General features: G+C 33.0%; 1 protein-coding gene across 7 annotated transcripts in view; it reads right to left on the bottom strand.

The window, feature by feature from the left end:
- Positions 1-19,240, bottom strand: part of LOC126884364 (fragile X messenger ribonucleoprotein 1 homolog) — a 106,927-nt gene that overhangs the window by 8,715 nt on the left and 78,972 nt on the right. For 3 of the 7 annotated variants that reach the window (XM_050650299.1, XM_050650303.1, XM_050650300.1), the window contains exons 9-10: positions 6,203-6,382; positions 5,629-5,754 (exon numbers count right to left, since the gene is read on the bottom strand). In XM_050650299.1, the coding sequence (XP_050506256.1) occupies positions 5,629-5,754; positions 6,203-6,382 (306 nt within the window). The remainder of the gene's footprint in view (positions 1-5,628; positions 5,755-6,202; positions 6,383-19,240) is intronic. The other 4 variants (XM_050650302.1, XM_050650311.1, XM_050650318.1 and 1 more) reach the window with 2 other exon arrangements.

Genomic DNA, 19,240 nt, shown 5'->3' with positions numbered 1-19,240 from the left:
TAAAATGGTACCAAAATGGAGAAAAACAACTTAAAAATAATCTGAGAATGTAGAATTTTAAGAAAAGAAATGAAAGGCACAAAACAGTCATCACACCAATTTACATACACGGCAGAAACAGGACCTGAAAGAGAGAACAAAAAGATTGCTAGAAGCTGCAGATATAAAAACCCTTTGAAAAATCGATGGGAAAACACTATGGGACAAAGCTATGGTTCTTTTCATGAGCATTTTTCAGTGCGTCACAGTTTTTCGATTTCTCTCTAACGCATTAAATTGTATGTGACAGAAAAAAACGCAAGTCGCTGATTATATTTCGTCGGTGACATTTATAACATTTAATCTAATTGTCAATAGATGGCGCTAATAATATAATATTAAATAATATATTATTCTACATAAAAAAATTTAATCTGTACAATTTATAAGACTATACAAATCAAAGAAAATACCATTTTATAAATGCAATAAACACAATTGATATGTTTTTATACCAAATTGCAAATAAAATGTGACAACTGTCAGATTTAACTAAAATGTCATGTTAGAATAAATGTCATAAATGTGTATTTATCACGGACTAACCTTTTTTTTATATCATTTGTGACGCACTGAAAAATGCTCATGAAAAGAACCATAGAAGTACAGATATACGACGAAGATACAAGGTGGAAAACATCAAGAAATTATTAAGAAATAGAAGAGTAGAATGGAACGATCAAATAATGACAACAAATAGAGTACTAAAGACGGCGAGAGACGGTTCCGCAATAGGAAGATGATCAGTGTGAGAAGACCACGAAAACGATTGAAGGACAAATTAGAGGAGGCACATTTAAGGTACTAGTACACTTTAAAAGACCAAAAATAAGCATTTTTTCAAGATTTTTTTCTCAGAACCTTTAATAAAAATGAACAAAAAACTTTTTACATATTATTATCTAACTCTTAGAGAATATAAAAAACATATCTTTTTTCATTTATGCACGGACACTAATATTGTAGAGGGCGCCAAAGTCGAGGCATCGAAAAAAAGGAGTTCCGATGGCGGACAGTTAATCTCAGGATTGGGATCTCTAACTAAAACAAAAAAATTCGTAAGGCATTTGAAAAAGGAAGGTTTCTTACGTGACAATTTACCACCGTTAGTGAAAAATTCCGCAAAAAAAAGATTTTACGGAAATTTGAAAAAATTTTGTGAAAAAATCGCCCGTTTTTCTTCAGTTTTTCATGGTTAAAAAATATTTATTTTTTATTTTTTGGTCAAATTGTGGTAAATTGTCACGTAAGAAACCTTCCCTTTTCAAATGCAGTACGATTTTTTGTTTCAGATATCCCAATCCTGAGATTAACTGTCCGCCATCATTTTCCGATGCCTCGACTTTTGCGCCCTCTACAATATTAGCGTACGTGCATAAATGAAAAAATATATATTTTTTGTACTCTCTAAGAGTTAGATATTAATATGTAAAAAGTTTTATGTTTATTTTTAATAAGGGTTCTGAGAAAAAAATTCTTGAAAAAAATAATTATTTTTGGTCTTCTAAAGTGTACTAGTACCTTAAAAACAGACAGTCATGTCTACACAAAAAGAAGATCGGAGAAGACAATTATAGTCTCTCTTGTTATATAATGTATAACCGTAATTTTGATATTTCATCTGCGTGTGTGTCTTTACTAATCTAAAGTTCAATTTGACAAGTATGAGTATATTAATTTTAGGCAACTTTCGACTGGATTATTACTACTTGCTACTACTATTACAGTTTGACTAAGCCAATTTTATAAGTTAAGCTTATATTCTTTTTCTCATAGGCATCTTTCAGTGCGTCACAGTTTTTCGATTTCTTTCCAACGCATTAAATATTACATTGTATATGACAAAAAAAAGTCACGTCCGTGATTACAGACATTTATAACATTTATTCTAGTTATCGATAGATGGCGCTATAATAAAAAAAATCATTTACGAATTATATAATTTATCTACGAATATAATCTGTACAATTTATGAGACTACACAAATCAAAGAAAATACCATTTTAAAATACAATAAACACAACTGCTTTGTTTTTATGCCAAATTGCAAATAAAATTTGACAACTGTCAGATTTAACTAAAATGTCATGTTTACAGGGCTTTTCATTCACAGTCATTTGTTTCGAGCTTCTGTCATGTGTCACATAATATTAATATATCTACGTCATACGTTATGGATATAACCAATGATACAAACCAAAGACGTATGACGTATATATATTAATATTATGTGACAAATGACAGAACCTCGAAACAAATGACAATCGATGAAAAGCCCTATAAATGTGTATTATCACGGACTTACCTTTTGTTCTATCATTTGTGACGCAGTGAAAAATGCTCATGAAAAGGACCTTGTATAATTCTGTAATATGCTTGCATATATTATGTAATATAATTGCATAATTGTGTGTAACCGAGATACAAATATTTTCAAAGCAATATACGGTAAAAAAAATAAATTACTCTAATCCAGGTCGCCAGTATCGCGGAAAGGAATGAAAGGGAACGGAAATTTTGAAGAAGCCTATTAACTAAACAAAATCCTTACACTACCCCAGATCGGAACAATTTTGAATGGATCGAAAAGCAACGGCTTCGTTTGAATTGCGAATGAACTTAACAAATTATTCCGTGGTTTCGCAGCCTTCTCCAGTATTCAGTGAAATAATAAACATAAACATAAATAAATATATTTGTTGCAGAATATACATCCTATTTCGGAGGCAATATTCAGTGAGTAAATAATTTGCGTAAACAATTTGTTTTATAATTATTGCAGTTTGTTCTCAATGAGATAATTGGTAATAATTGTACAGTATATTAAGTTTTGGTTAGAAAAAGCAGCAAAATATGGAAATAGTTTCCATTCGAAATTACAACAGGAAAAACTACATGAATGGTGTTACATAGTAAGTAAATGGTAAAGTTAAAATTGAACCTAGAATGTGATCTAAATACAAAATAGGCGTGGTCCTCTAACCATAAAGAAAACCATTATCATGATTTTTAACAAGTTGTGTCGTGATAATTAATTTTCTTCGTTTGGTTTAACTTTATGTTCTCTTTATGGTTTCCAGGCCCACTGTATGCAGTAATCTATAATCTATGTGGTTATCAATGAACAATATCTGTAAAGGGCACTCCAAAATTGTGGTTAATGATATTCTTTCAACATATGATTGAAACGTTTGGTACTTATGTATATTAAATAATTTAGAAAAATGGAAATTTTTTTGTAAAATGACCTCAGTTATAAAATTCTCTGGAAATATGTTCGTATTTTAAGAACGGCTTTTTCCAATGTATACATACATATATTCGGTTTCATAACGTCTTACGACGTTGTCAGACTCCCAAACGCCACTGTATTCTGTCCTGAGTTAGGTGTTCATTTAGATTTCTAGCGCTAATCGCTTTCCTAACTCCCCGATTCCAGCTCTGTGGTGGTCTTCCTCGTTTTTTCTTCTCGGGGGTTGCCACATCATAGTTTTTTTAGGCAATCTTTCGTCCCCCATTCGGCTCACATGCCCATACCATATGAGCTGTTTTCTTTCAATATCCTCAACTATAGTGCCCTCTACACCCATTTGTTGTTTTAATACTTCATTCATTATTCTTTCGGCTCTTGATATTCTCATCGATCTTCTGATGGCATCCATTTCCATGGCTTCAACCTTTTTCTTGTATTTCTCCGTTATTCTCCATGTCTCGGCTACATAAAGTAGGCTAGTTTTAACCATTGTTTCATATATGTTCCATTTTCTTTTCTTTGATATTTCTTTACTCCATAGAATTCCGTTTAGACATGCTATAGCTCTTGTATTTCTCGTTCGTCTTTTCCATTACGGTCGAAGATGACGCCCAGGTATTTATATTCGTCACATGGATTTATTTTTTGATTGTCTTTGATATCGAGTTGTTCTGCTTCAGCGCCAATTGAGAGGTATTTTGTCTTTTCTAAATTAATATTTAATCCCCATTTCTGGTATTCTTCAATTAGTTTTCTAAGCATATATTCCATGTCGTCTTTGTCATTTGAGATCACCATCTGATCATCTGCAAACTGTAAAGTATATAATATGCAATCCTGATCGTTCAATTGTATACCTATTCCTTTAACTTTCCTTTTCCATTGTTTCAGAGCTGCAGAGATATAAATCTTAAACAAAGTCGGAGAGATACAACATCCCTGTCTGAGACCCTTAGTAACTGCAAATTTTTCAGCTAAGAGGTTTCCGAATTTCATTTGGGAGTTTGAACCGTAATATAGATCTTTGAGAGCACTAACCAATGATTGATGTATGTTTGATGTGCCCAGGACTTCCCATAGTTTATTTAGCGGTGTCATATGCCTTCTCAAGATCTACAAAAGTCATATGTAACTCTCTATTTGTCACAACTTTCTTTTCTATAATTTGTTTAAGACAAAATATGTTATCTGTACATGAACGACCTGCTCTAAATCCTTGTTCTTCGTCTTCAGACGATTGATAATCTTCCTGTATCAGGTCCCGTAGTATTCGACCATATAGCCGACTCATTGAACTTGTGACCGATATCCCTCTATAGTTTTTACAATTTCTCCTGTCACCTTTTTTATATATTGGAGTCATATATGCTGTTTTCCATTCATCTGGCTGGATGGCTTTTTCCAATGTATCAGTGCAAAAATTGATCCTCTGATTGTCAAAATGTCACTTTCTACACTGTTTCTGCAAAAACGCGAGATCATAATACTTGATTGTGGTAGCTACTTTGTAAGATGAGCACGACTGAGTTGCAGCTAAGAATTATTCAACTCCAGGTGTCATTAATATTTGCCAATCATGCGATGCCTTATGTGAAGTGACCATTCATTCCCTTGGCAATTTTTCTTGTGATATCCCCGTCTTTTGTGTTTGATCTTACTCAGTAACCACAATCCTATACCTAACATTGCCCTTTCTGTTGTTCATTTTCACCTTGGTCAGGGTCCAGGTTTGAGATCCATATGTCATAACAAGGATACACTGGTTGAACACTTTGGTCCTTAAGTATTGATGTATTTTGCGGTTCTTAAGTATCCAACAGACTTTTCCAAATCATTCTTATACCAGTGTTGCTCTTCTCGTGACTTCCGCACTTTGGTTGTCTTAGTAAAATTTCAGAATTTGGTTTAGGTAGACATATTTTTCCGTTATATACCACTACTAGATAAATACCAGATGTAGAAAGCTGACCTATTTTGGACACGTAGTAAGGGGAAACCGATATAATATTCTTCAACTTATTATGATAAGTAAAATCGAAGGAAGCATAGGAATTGGTAGGAAATAGGCCCCTTGGTTAAAGAATATCAGGGAGTAGACAGGAATAAAGAAAGCAGAGCAACTATTTACAGTAGCTCGAGAGAGAGAGAGAGACAGTCAAGGGGACTTGATCCAATAACCAGTCGCGTTCTTTATCTGGTGTAACCACGATGATAAAAATCTTCCTTTAGAAGTCTTGTCAGCTAAATTGCGTATAATCAATCATTATTTTCCATTAATTGGAAAACCGTGAATGTCGTATGCGTTTCAATCATATTTCGATTCAACCCACACTTACTCTCGTTACCTGGTTCACGGGTCATTGATAGGGAGGGGGTACGGCTACGCTGTCTTCCACGACGTCTGCGCCTGCGCTGGGATCCACCATCGGCAGGTAGTGACACATCTGCGCTAGATACTGACTCTGTACAGAGCCATTGACAAAATTCTTATTTATATATTTGTACTGATTAAAATAAAAATAATCTTTTGATTAACTTATAATATAGATAACTACAGTTGATCGAATACTCACTGTGCTGTAAATAAATAAATAATAAGCAAACCAGTAGGACATAGCAATTAATGCCTGGCGCATATTACCATAACCAAGCCGTGGCTAGTGGCTAAAATGACTTCAATAGAGAAGTATTTGTAAAAGTAAACATCTGTGAGTAGTGGGAGTGGGACACGCGCACCACGACCCACGAAAATTGTACGCTCATGACTCTACGACCAGCATGAGCTGCCCGTAGAGTGGTACAATTTGTGGTACCTCGTGTATGTACGGTACCTCGTGTTATGGCTTAGCTGGATTCAATATGCGCCAGGCCTTACTCTTAAAACTAGCAACTAGAAAAACATTGTCTTACCTCTATCGACACTGGAAACCTCTTGGCTGTCTAGGACAGTATCCTCGTCATCTGTTGTGCGCCTTCTGTCGTCACGCCGCAGATCTCGACGCCCACCTCTACCTCTAGGTCCTCCGTAATAACGTGGCGGTAAGTCGTGAACGCGTTCGTCTGTTGTGTCCGGCGTTTGATGTCTCGAACCTAAGAAATTTAATTATAGATCTCATTGTAAAGGCCCGTTATATTAGAAAAACGAAGTAAAAACACCCAGAACAAAAGTGGTATTGCACTTCATTTAGAGATGTGCGGAAAATAACAGATTAAATGTAATATATATTTATCGGTTTTTATAGCGTTAACACGATTTGCTGGTAGGGATCAATGGAATAGATAACATCGAGGTGGAAGTCCCCATTTCTTAACATACGGCTAATCCATAGACCTTTCTTGTTTAGTCGCACATACGTTTTTGATTTTATACTACGTTAAACTTTTTGTTATTTTGGACTGAGCCAGGAGTCGATCCATGAACTCACTAAACTACTCACTTTGAAGTGAGTTCGGTAGCGGATTAGTAAAGGTTTCTAATAAAACTCAAAAATAAAAGACCTACTAAGGTTACATAATTTGTTTTCGGTATAATTTGTATGGATCATTGTCTGGAAATAATATCAACAAAACAAGAAAAAATATTTAAAACATAGTACTTTACAGCATAGCTCTTGGTAAAGTGGTCAGATAGTCAAGGAAAGCCCAGAATGTGTGTTGATATTCTTCCACTCTAACTTTTCCCATGCGTCACGATTCTTATTCAAACAAATTAAGTCAAAACATAAAGTGAAACGAACGTCGATGTGTATACAGTGATGAGCACGCTAATAACCGGCAAAATAGCTCAAAGGATGGAAAACATAATATATGGCGAAACAAAAAGAGATGAAACTAATGGAGGGGGAAATTATCGTTATAAACGTATTAATTAACATTACATAGTTTCCCACCTTTAGACGTCTGTGACAGAAGTATTTTATAAAATTCTACTGTCAGTGACAGTTGTCATACTCCTCTGATACGTCTAAAGGTGGGAAACTATGTAATTTAATGTTATTTTAGACGTTTATAACGATAATTTCCACCTCCACTAGTTTCATCTCTTTTTGTTTCGCAATGTATTATGTTTTCCATCTTTTGAGCTATTTTGCCGGTTATTAGCGCGCTCATCACTGTATACATTTTGTATACTGTATACCAGGGGTGGCCAAACTTTTTGTGGTAAGGGCAACAAAAAGTTTTTGTTTTATTACTGAGGGCCGCAAAATTTGTTACCTACGGTAAAATTTTCAAATATACTTTTTTTACTATTAATTCTAATTTTGTGTAAATGACGTTCGCAGTTATTTAGGCATGCTATCTCTCCCCTCCCCCCTCAAAATATCTATTTTACTTTCACATTGCTATTAGTTACTTATATATTTGAAAGGAAATTCCGTGCTTATATAGATGCAAACGTCATACAGTGTGTCGCATTTAAGATGAAGACACCCCTAGATTTCGGCTATCAAAGTAAATACAGATTTTAAATTTTGATGGTTTACATTTTTTAAGATAGTCAACTGAAATTTAAATTTTAAACGCGGCCTACTGCGAATCCACAAACAGGGTGAATTTTCGATATTTTGCTTCGCGTCAGAGATGTCGGAAAGTTATTTAGAAAAGTTGCTCCAAATATTATTATAACCCCACATACTTAATTTCATGACCAAATTCGCACTTTTAGTTTTTTCAGTGTTTTTACTCCAGATCCTAACAGTTAAGTTTGGCTGGCCCGAGATGTATCTCGGGACAGCCAATTGTAGGTTTTAGGATTCTATCTAAAAATACTGACAAACCTAAAAGAAATTTTAGCATGAAATTTGGTATGTGGGCTTACAATAATATTTGGAACAACTTTTCCAAATAATCTCAATGCAAGTATTTGGCTGCTACAAGAATTGCTGAAAGCAGGTTTAAGTACTCCCCTAGACTTAAATGTGCTATTAAGTGTGGATAACATTAAAATTTTTAAACTAATTATGACATTTCTTCAAAAAATTAAATTAAAAGTGTGAATGTAAAACTAATCGTTTGAATGAATAGGTATTTCTTTTGTATTGTGTAATGTATGAATGAGATATTTACTGTAATTAATTATATTATTTTGTAACCTATGTATGTTTTTAGTTCTTACCGTAGTGAAAAAGAAAAAAAAATTAATATAGTTGTATTTATTAACATAGTACGTAGGCATTGTTATTTGTAAGCTTTATTTTTTTTTATTTTTTATTTTTAAGTGTATACTAGACAATTTTATACTTATGAACGAATAATAATTGTATATGTAGTTACGTGGCTAAAGGTTCTGAACCAAGGCCAGAATAAAATAAAAAAATAAAATAAAAAAAAACTTTTCCAAATAACTTGTTCTGATATCTCTAACGCTAAGCAAAATATCGAAAATTTCCCCTATTTGTGGATTCGCAGTAGGCCGCGTTTAAAATTTAAATTTCAGTTGACTATCTTACAAATTATGAAACATCAACCTGTATGACTGCAAAATTTCAAATCTTTATTTATTTGATAGCTGAAATATAAGGGGTGTTTTCATTTTAAATGTGACACACTGTATACATAAAAATAAACAACGATATAGGTTTGAAAAAATCTTAGATCCCCTTCGTTGTTTTTGCTCTCTTTGAAAGAATTAAATAATAAACAAATATTTATGAGACATATTATTTATTATTTACAAACTTTCAATAATAATTATTAAAATTTGCAAACATTGTTCTACATAAAGATTTGTAAAATGCTAAAATATCTCCTTTTTTACATATGTGTCTTCCTTGTCAACTGGTACGGAATCAATTTGATCTGAAGAATGATTTCTGACAAGTGATAAGTAAAATGATATACATATTTATTTTCAAAATCTTTGAAATGATTTTCAAATTCCTTGAGGACCGTGGCAAATTACAAGTTCTTTGTAAACTTTTAACTTATTTTCTGGTACATTATTTATTGATTGAAAATGAACTAAGGTATCTGAAGGTAATATCGCCAAGCTAAGGTTTAGAATTGTTTTGTTAGATAGTGGGTCATATTAAAAAAGATGTCACAACTTGAGCTATTCAATGAACTACTTGAAATTACGTAGAATCCACTAAAATAATAATTTGGGTATTTTTACACATTTACTGGACAATTTAAAAAAAAATGTCATCTTTGGCGATATTTCCAACCCTTGTTGGCAATATCGCCAACCTATTATTTCGAATGCAATACGGTCTAACAATTGAACATTATACTTCAAAATTATATATTTGCTGAAAAATAACAATAAGTAAGTATTTAAGAACAATAAGATTTTTGTACCATAATCTGGAGTGGTTAGCATATATCTGAAAATGAAATGTCATGTTTTTCTTCATCTGATGTTTCCATCTCACTTAACTCTATATCATCAGAATCACTGTTGCTTGTCGATGACTCTACGGCAGAGCGCTTTTTAATTTTTCCAACCTTCGACGTATCTGAAGAAGGTTGCCAAGGCAACCTTCTCCAAGTAGGGATGGTAACGCTAAGGCGTTATTACCATCCATTGGACTTGGCGATATTACCGACATGCACATAAATGGTTTGTAATTTGGTTTTCGAAGATAAGCAAAACTATCTTAAACATCTGAATGCATCATTTTATTCTTTAGGAAACAAAGTACAAATCACTGAAATCAAATAATATTACTCATCAATAACGCCGCTCCAATCTAATAAACACCAAGGATGTAAAGTTATAAACGGTACTCCTTCTATACTGAACACTGATACTCAGCTGTCATAAACACCACTGGCGAATCTAAGGTCATCGCAAACATGATCACGTGATTTAGAATACTATGAGGAACATATCCATGTTGCCATTTATTATTTAGCAAACGTACTTTCTGAGAAATCACGAGTTGGCGATATTACCAAGCTGGCGTTATTACCTGCATATACCTTAATTCTTTTTTCACTCTTATGATCAATGAATAGTTTAATTTTAAAAGAATTCATCTGTTATCATATTGTGTGCATTTTGCCCTGCAATGTTATGCTTAAAATATTTAAATGTTCAGTGTAAACGCAAAATCACATGGATGTTGAAAACTTTCATTACTTCAAAAAGTAAATATAGCAAATTAAAAAATATGATAGTGAATATGATTGTGATAAATATAAGACATCAGTAGTTTTGGTTCTAACTCTCCCAAAAATGCTACGAATTCACGATGATTTAATTTCGTAAACGAATAAAATTGAAAAAAAATTAACAATATTAGTTACAATAATTGAAATGACGTTGTCTACTTGCAAAATATGTGTGCACAATACCTGCTGATGACGCAGTGAAAAATAATAAATCATGTTCTGAAAATTGTTAATGAACGTAATATTTAAGTTTTCTCAGTAATATCAGTATCTACATTGTCTATGGTAAAGAATACTTTGTGAATACTTTCCTCGGTTACTGTATCTCTGCACTCCGGGCAACTTTCGGATGTTTCTAACCAGTTCATCAAACAGGCAAAATGGAATACATGTCCACATTGTGTAGAATAAATGTCATCTCCCGTATTGTTCAACGCAAATAACACATAATATAAAATTCATATTCTGCGATGTGAATAGTATTTATATACTTATATTCGTGTATATGATATTAAACAAATCTTAAAATAAATTAAGACAATTTCAATTAACAGCGTTGATTAACAGACAAGTTTTCTTGTACTAGTTAGTTGGTTAAGGAGTAATTTATAATTTTCCAAATATTTCCTGACTACTTCAAAAATATCCTTTCCAGTTGTTAGAGATTTCATGGATTGATTTCTTCATAAATATTAAAATCGGTATTAGTTGCTCGAATAAATATTAGTAATTGAGCTGTGTCAGTTCTATCAACACTTTCATCCAATGCAATATTGAATACCACATCAATTTACCTTCTAAAATGGATTTAGTTGTTTTTGTACATTATTATTCCTCACTTCAAGTCTTCAGAACGATAGTTCTGAACGATAGTATCTGAGAACGGTTTGTTCACTTTAATTAATTTTTGGGTAATTATAAAATTTGCTTTTACAGTATCTTCACATTCTTTATTTTGTTTTAAAAAAACATTTTATTCCAGTGACAAATATTTTAATGTTTCAAAACTCTGTATCGGAAACCCAAATAATTGACCGCGTTAGGTTGAAAATTTGTGGAACAATCATTCTTTAAATGAAAATAATTCACTTTTTTCCGAGGGCCACAAAAAAATGTCCAAAGGGCCGCATGCGGCCCGCACTTTGCCCACCCCTGCTATAGATCCTGATTTCCTCCAATACTACCAAAAAATTTTCTCCATTAATCTCTATCTTCAGCTTTGGTCGAACTATCTGGTTGGTGACTGTCCTCTGGATCTTCTTCCCGGGACGTTTCCAGAAACACCCAATCTCTCTAAATTATCGTCACCTGTGCGTACCACGTTACCAAAGAACTGTGGAATTCGCTGCACACATGTTGTAGATAGCGTTTTTTTAATGTCAAGTTTTCAATTTTTTGGTTTCAAGTTTAATGTCAATAGTATTTTTTTTTGAGAAATAGATCTGTCTTGCCAAATTTTAATTAACCTTTAACTACCCGCGCATCAAGTTATAACATAACTACACGCGTGGCGTACTTTATACGCCACAAGAAAATACACTTAAAAACAGCGGATTTGTTTATTATTTTTTTTTTGAAAAAATACACTTAGTTGTTTGTTATAAACCTTATTCGGCATCAGTGAATACTTGCGAGAGTTCCTTCTCAGTAAGCCAATTGGGATTTATAACTGGAAACATGGAATAACTGGATTCCATGATAAATTAAATTACTAATAAAATTTTTTTTGAAATGTCATTTTTTACAGGAGAAAAAGTATTGTTTATAAAGAAAAATATATTTTGTGCCATAATGACTAAAAAACAATTGAAATGTGTACTCATATTACGACTTATATCAATATAATCGTGGCGTATATTGTCCACCACCGGAAACAACAAATAATAAACTGTACATTACGATCTTCCCAGAACGCCGATTATAACGAAACTAAAACCAAATTGTAAAGCACATTCCAGTGATAGGTTAGAGAGATAAACAAGGTCAAAAATTAAATTTTAAATACATTTGCAGTAGAATTCTTATATCTGGCGTACAAAATACGCCAGCGCGTGTAGTTAAAGGTTAAACAACCTATTAGTACATTCTTTCACGGTTTTTGCTCTAAATTTTAAAGAACCGCTTGAATTGACATGAAATTTGGCATACGCATAGCTTATATGTCAAAGAAAAAAACTGATATTGTGCCGATGTGTGCTTTTGCCCTGGGGGTGACTTTCAACCCCTCTTGGGGGCGAAAAAATATATGTCCAAAATAAGTCCGGAAATGGATAAACTGACTAATTTTAAGTAACTTTTGTTCTATAGAGCTTTTTCGCCAAGTCAACACTTTTCGAGTAAATATATTCATTTTTCAACAAAATAATCACATTTTTAGACGGTTTTTCGCAAATAACTCAAAAAGTAAGTATTTTGCCGAAAAAAACGTTCTTAGCAAAAATATAGCCTGTAAAAAAAGTAAAAAAAATGGTGTACGCGTGAGGTCTCTGGATCTCGTATAACCAGAGTTATAGCCAATAAAAAATAGGTTCATATTCGCCAAATTTCAAATAGAATATTTCGACGCGAAATATCCAAAAAATTGAGCACTTTTTGGAGAAAACCCATTATAACTTTTTTAAAGTGTTTAAAAAAAGCTTTATTTCTGTTTTTATAAAAAGTTTTTAGCGTCAAATTTAAGCAAGTTACGCTCAAAATAAAGTTGGTCCCTTTTGTTTTGGCAAAAAAAATCGGGAAGACCACCCCCTAATTAGCAACTTAAATGAAATTAGTCGTTACCGCTCCACAAATTATTTTACTTATGTTTTGTTTATTGGGACCGTGCAAGTTCGGCAAAGCGACACCTATTTCTACGCTCTGCAACTTTATTCGCACTTTTAATTATATTGGCCAATTATATTAGTCCTGGTTACTGGATAATTGTCAAGGCCATAGTCCAAAAAAAATAATAAGAAGAAAAAATAAGATTCAGGTTATGTTATGAAAACATCAACAATTGTATGTAGTAAATAAAATTAGTTATTAAAATGCAGTATGCAGTACTGCAAGCAAAATACAATTAAATTTACCTTTATATAATAATTGCATATCATATCAATATTGTGGAGCAACATATAATTTTTCTTCTTCAATGACAGTAGATATGAAATGTTTGTCAATTTGACAATTTCAATTGACAATATGAATTATTTAAGAAAGTTACAATATTTCTCCGCTATTCGCGCACGATCGTTTCTCAATTCCCTTCTAAGTACTTGCACACGGCGAATATGATCTGTAAGTTTCATCGATTTAAAGTGCTTATTTTTGAAAAAAAATTGGTTTCAAAGTAAAATTTTCAAAAATTTTAATTTTGAAAAATATACTTTTTTTCAAAATAACTTAAAGAGATGCCAAAAATCTCAAAAAACAAAAAAAGTCAGCATTGCTTTTTTTGAATATCCTGTATTCTTTTGTTTTTCTGTAAGACAAAAATTGATTAAGATTTGGTGTTTCTAAATTTGCATACATTCGTGATCAGTGACTCGTTCGACCCCTTTTAACTACAGCCCTTTCAAAAATAAAGACTTTGAACCGATGAAACTTACAGATCATATAAACAATACATACACGAGTCAAGAAACTTGTGAAGTCGTAACGATTAAGTTCATTTGAGATACTAATTAAGAGGTGACTTTCCAGATTTTTTTACCAAAAAAAAAGGGACTAACTTTATTTTGATCGTAACTTGTTTACTTTCGATGCTAACAATTTTTTTTATAAAATAAAAATGAAGCTTTTTTTAAACACTTTAAATAAGTTGTAATGAGTTTTCCCCGAAATGTGCTTCATTTTTGGTTATTTCACGTTAAAGTATTCCATTTGGAATTTGACGAATATGAACCTATTTTTCATTAGCTATAACTCTGCTTCTACTAGGTATGTATAGAGACGTGATATATACACCATTTTTTAAAAACATTTACGGGCTATATTTTTGCTAAGAACGTTTTTTTCGACAAAATACTTACTTTTTGAGTTATTTGCTAAAAACTGTCAAGCGTGGTTATTTTGTTGAAAAAATTAACATATTCACTGGCAAGTAACTCGAAAAATATTGACTTAATGAAAAAACTCTATAGAACAAAAGTTACAAAGTGACTTACTTTGGTCGTATATTTTTTCAACCCCAAAGGGAACACATCGGTACAATATCACTTTTTTTCTTTGACTTGTTAGCTATGTGTATCCCAAATGTCATGTCAATCCAAGCGGTTCTTTAAAATTTAGAGGTTTTGCAATATTTTACTGTTAAAGAACGTACTATAAAATATGCATTTTTTGCCAAACCCATGCATCTCCAAACTTCTGCTTCGCAGTTGCCACTGTGAATTACGTGATATCCAAGATAGTTGAGGCTATCTACTATCTGGTATTTCTGTAAGTTGTTAGTCAGCCGAATAGTGTTGAATCATTCGGTCACCATCATTTTCGTCTTGTATTTATTAATTTTAAGACTTTTTAACTTACAATGCTCCCACACTCAAATCTTAGACGGAGATTTAGTATGTCTGATCTAGTTGAACTGGTACATATTTTTGTTACTATAGTCCGTCCCACCTTGACTTTACATTATAAGGAAAATAGGCAATGCAGTCCTTATGAGAGTTTTTAGCGCGGTGATGCCGATTTTATCAAAAATAATTTGTAATCGAACATTAGAGAGATTAAATTAAAACTGTTTTAGAAAGACAATTTTAGGATTCGTATGCGTAATAACTAGGTGTATCAAATAAACTTAAACGCATATGGATCCTAAAATGGTACATTGCCTTTCTAAAACAGTTTTAATTTAATATCTCCAATGTTCGATTACAAATTCTTTTTAATAAAATCGACATCACCGCCTAAAAACTCTCATAAGGACTGCATTGCCTATGTTCCTTTTACTGTAAAGTCAAGGTGGGACGGACTATAGGTGTATCAGAGTACAAGATCACCACTCATTTCTATTACAATGAACCAAAATGTTATCCAGCTTCTTCTTCTTTCTTTGTGTGCTGTGCTTGTTTTCAAGCGTTGACTTCGTCTTATTAACAAGCTGATGAAGTTTCTCGGTTGGCAGCTATATGAAACAATTCCTCGACCGTTCAACCTGTCCACTGACTAATGTTACGCATCCAGGACAGTTGTTTTCTTCCAACCCAGTGTTTTCCTTCGATTTGGCCCCAAATGATCAACCAGAGTAAGCAATATTTAGGTCCTTTCATTATATGACTGAAGTATTGAATCTTTCTCATTTTTAAGACGTTGATCGATTCTCGCTCTTTTTGCATGGTCTCCAGCACACGTTAGTTGGATAGCTGTGCTGTCCACAGGATTCTAAGCATGTGACGGTAACACCACCACTCCAACGCTTCTAATTTGTTGAGATTCTTCACTTTTGTTGTATAAAAAAATTCTTCATATAAAAAAATTGGACATCTGTTTGTGATGCATTGTATAATGCATAAATCTAAATATATTCTGTGATATACTTAAGCCATACGCTAAATAAAACTTTTGTTGTCCAAGTTTCACATCCATAGAACAAAACGGACCACACGTAGCACTTGAATACTCTTAGACGTGTGGTCACTGGCAGACTTCTTCACAATACAGAACGCCAGCTAATAAAGCTTTTTCGTGCAAGTTCTATTCTGGTCGAAATTTCCTCATCACTTTCAACCTGCAGATATTCAGCTTACAGTATATTATCATACTTACTTCAAATTCTCTCGACTGTTTAATGAGTTGTCTCAGGTTCAGGATTTCAAACTAGGTGTAAGAATCATAAGAAATAAAATCAACTAGTCAGTCTAACTTCGCACTAATTTCAGGCATAATTTTCAGCAGAAAATTTAAATTGAAGTTTCTTTCGCCTTGATATCACTTTTACAATCTTGATTGTTAGAGGGTTAAAGCAGCATGGATTGAAAGTTATTGAGGTTTAAGAAGTTGCAGAAAATTAAGTCACAAGAACAAATAGTTGAGCAAAGGACTGTACCAACCCTTTGAGCATTCATGCACATGCCACAACCTGCTAGGTATTAGTAAATAGAAACAAACATCAAAAATTTAGCAAGCGTTAAAAATATCTTCAACATATCTATCGTCTTGCTGAAAGGGTATACTATAGTCCTGAGCTCATCTAATAGAAATAAAACAAAATCTATTATTTGAATCAAGTTATATTTCTAAAAAAAGTCTCACAATAAGATACAAGACATAATTAGTGAGCCAGTCTTTGCCTTTTGGCGTTCAATATCGTCGATTTTACAAAAACGTTAGCAAACTCACCGAAAGCATATTCTACAAATCAACTGTAACGTTCAAAAAAGAGTCAGAAGGACGAAATCACTCCCTCTCGACGGTCTATAATATACTATAAAATTGTTTTCGTACAAAACTGACAAATCCGAATGACCGGAATCAGAGAGCGATTTGGCAACAACGACTCAGACGTACGATGTTATTCATAAAAAAAGGTTCCCTATTACGCTGAAAAAGAGTGCGACGTGCGGAAGAAATCTGGCAACACTGCCTTACAATCAACTCTCCTTCTCTCTCTCATCCCACCACTTTTGCTACGCTGTTTTGCTCAGTGTCGGCCTTCGAAGATGGAGGTCACTGTCGCTGTTACCACCAATGTGAAATTCATGCTGCGATACGTGTTTTAAATGCAAAATGGATTTCACCTATTGACATTCATTGTCAGTTAACCGAAGTTTATGGGTAAAAGTGCATATCTCTTCAACATGTTCGCAAATAATGTAGAGCATTCAGTAATTGCCGAACGGAAATTCACGATGCATCTGAAGGCCTTCTGATATTCACTTTTACACAAAAACTGAAGTGAACGTCAATAGGTGAAATCCATTTTGCATTTAAAAAACCTATCACAGCCTGAATTTTACATTGGGGGTAACAACGACCGAGACTCCCATCTTCCAAGGCTGCTAGGCCGACACAGGAGTGTAGCGAGACGAAAGTTGTGGAGTGAGAAAGAAGGAGAGTTGATGTGTAAGGCAGTGTTGCCAGATTTCTCCCAGCTCGTCACACTCGTTCTCAGCAGCAGAGAGAACTTTTTTTTACGAATGGTGCTCGTATAAAGTTGATGTATAGAATTTACAAACTTGAATTACTCACTATTCGACTATATACTTGTAGCTTGCGTCGGTACCCTTCCAGCAAATTTTAACATATGTTGACATATTTAAAAGCTTTTGGGTTCACTAACATGTATTTATTAGGCTAAACTGAAAATAACTTTTCTTTTTCAAAAAATCAAATCTATACCCGTAACGCTTTATACTCTTACACATTGTGAAATAGCGTTTTACAGGATATAGCGTATACACCAATGTATATCACTCTTTTCATACTCGCAAGTTTAGTAGCAAATCAAAAACTTTATGCCGGAAGCATTATTGTTAGCTTAAGCTGGTCAGCGCAGTTTTCCATTACATAATTTGTATATATTTGAGTGTGATATGATATTGGATGGTTCAAATTCATAATATAATACTACTGCCAAACATCAATTGTCAAAGTTTACTTGTCAGTTGTCAAATTTGGTAGATTTTGTGTATTGAAAACGAAAAATGCAATGTTTGGTAAATTATTCCAAAACATGTCACCAGGCTATAGAACAAGATATAAATGACAAAAATGAATTTTTCTATAATAAAAATCTTGTCAAGTTTTTCCTGTAAATATTCTACAATACAAGTATTTTTAAAAATTGTTATTTTCATTTTAGCCTAATGTGTATCCACCCAACAGCAAACCATAGGGATCTTAAGCTTATTGAAGCTCAGTATTTGGTTCTAATCGTATCATACATGCGTAAAATCACACATTTGTTAGATTGTATCAAAATAATAGAAAAATGTATCAAAAAATCTTTTCATATGGGTGACTAATAAATAATGCATGTTTTACTTGCAGATTTGGAAAATATTATTTTTTGCATAATAACCCCGAGAAAAAAAAAATAAGCGTCCATTAGAGAATATTATTTTTTACACATTCCAGCCACTTCAATATCGCGTGGAAAGAGCTTGAACAATGCTTTCTTACAGAAAAAGAAATGATTTGTTTGTTTGAGGACTGCAGATTGATCAGCCTGATGAGTTTTAATTATGAGGTGAAATGGAAGACAATGTAGAAGGACAGACAGTCAGAGACCAATCCAGAGTTATGATGCCAAAAGAAGAACGAAAACAAAGGAAGTACTTTTAAGCTTATGTTAAAATTGGTATGATCAGCAAAAATATGTTCTTTTGTTCTTTTACATTGCGAAAAGGCTTTCGGACTAGTCAAAAACTTAACGTTACTATAATCCTTACGCGATCAGAAAATGAGAATTACTGAACAAATATTCAGCAATATAAATATCTACACAGGTGTAAAACAGGGCTGTGCATTGTCACCTGTGTTATTTAATTTGTATTCGGAACTTCTATGTAAAAAGCCCTAGGACATAGTGGTAGCATAAAAGGATTTAAATTAGGTGAAAAATACCTGTGAAAAGTTAGAAACAAAAATCAATGTTCAAAAGAACAAACCTACGTTTATACCAAGAAAACAGAAAGCCCTACTACATATGAAAATAAAAATATAGGAATAAATTTACGAATGTAAGTACTTGGGATGCTGTATTTACTGTAAATTGGATTCGGAAAAAAGGTCAGAAAACTACATCACTAAGGAAAAGGGAAAAGTCAGTTGAAAGCATTTAAGAAGAACATATTTAACAAAATATACTATGAGTATATGTATAGCAAAAAGAGAACAACAAGATTCGGAAAA

Source organism: Diabrotica virgifera, chromosome 1 (assembly GCF_917563875.1).
Source record: "Diabrotica virgifera virgifera chromosome 1, PGI_DIABVI_V3a".
Classification (NCBI taxonomy): domain Eukaryota; kingdom Metazoa; phylum Arthropoda; class Insecta; order Coleoptera; family Chrysomelidae; genus Diabrotica; species Diabrotica virgifera.
Note: the sequence above shows the minus strand (reverse complement) of the source record. Positions and strands in the feature narration are given on the sequence as shown.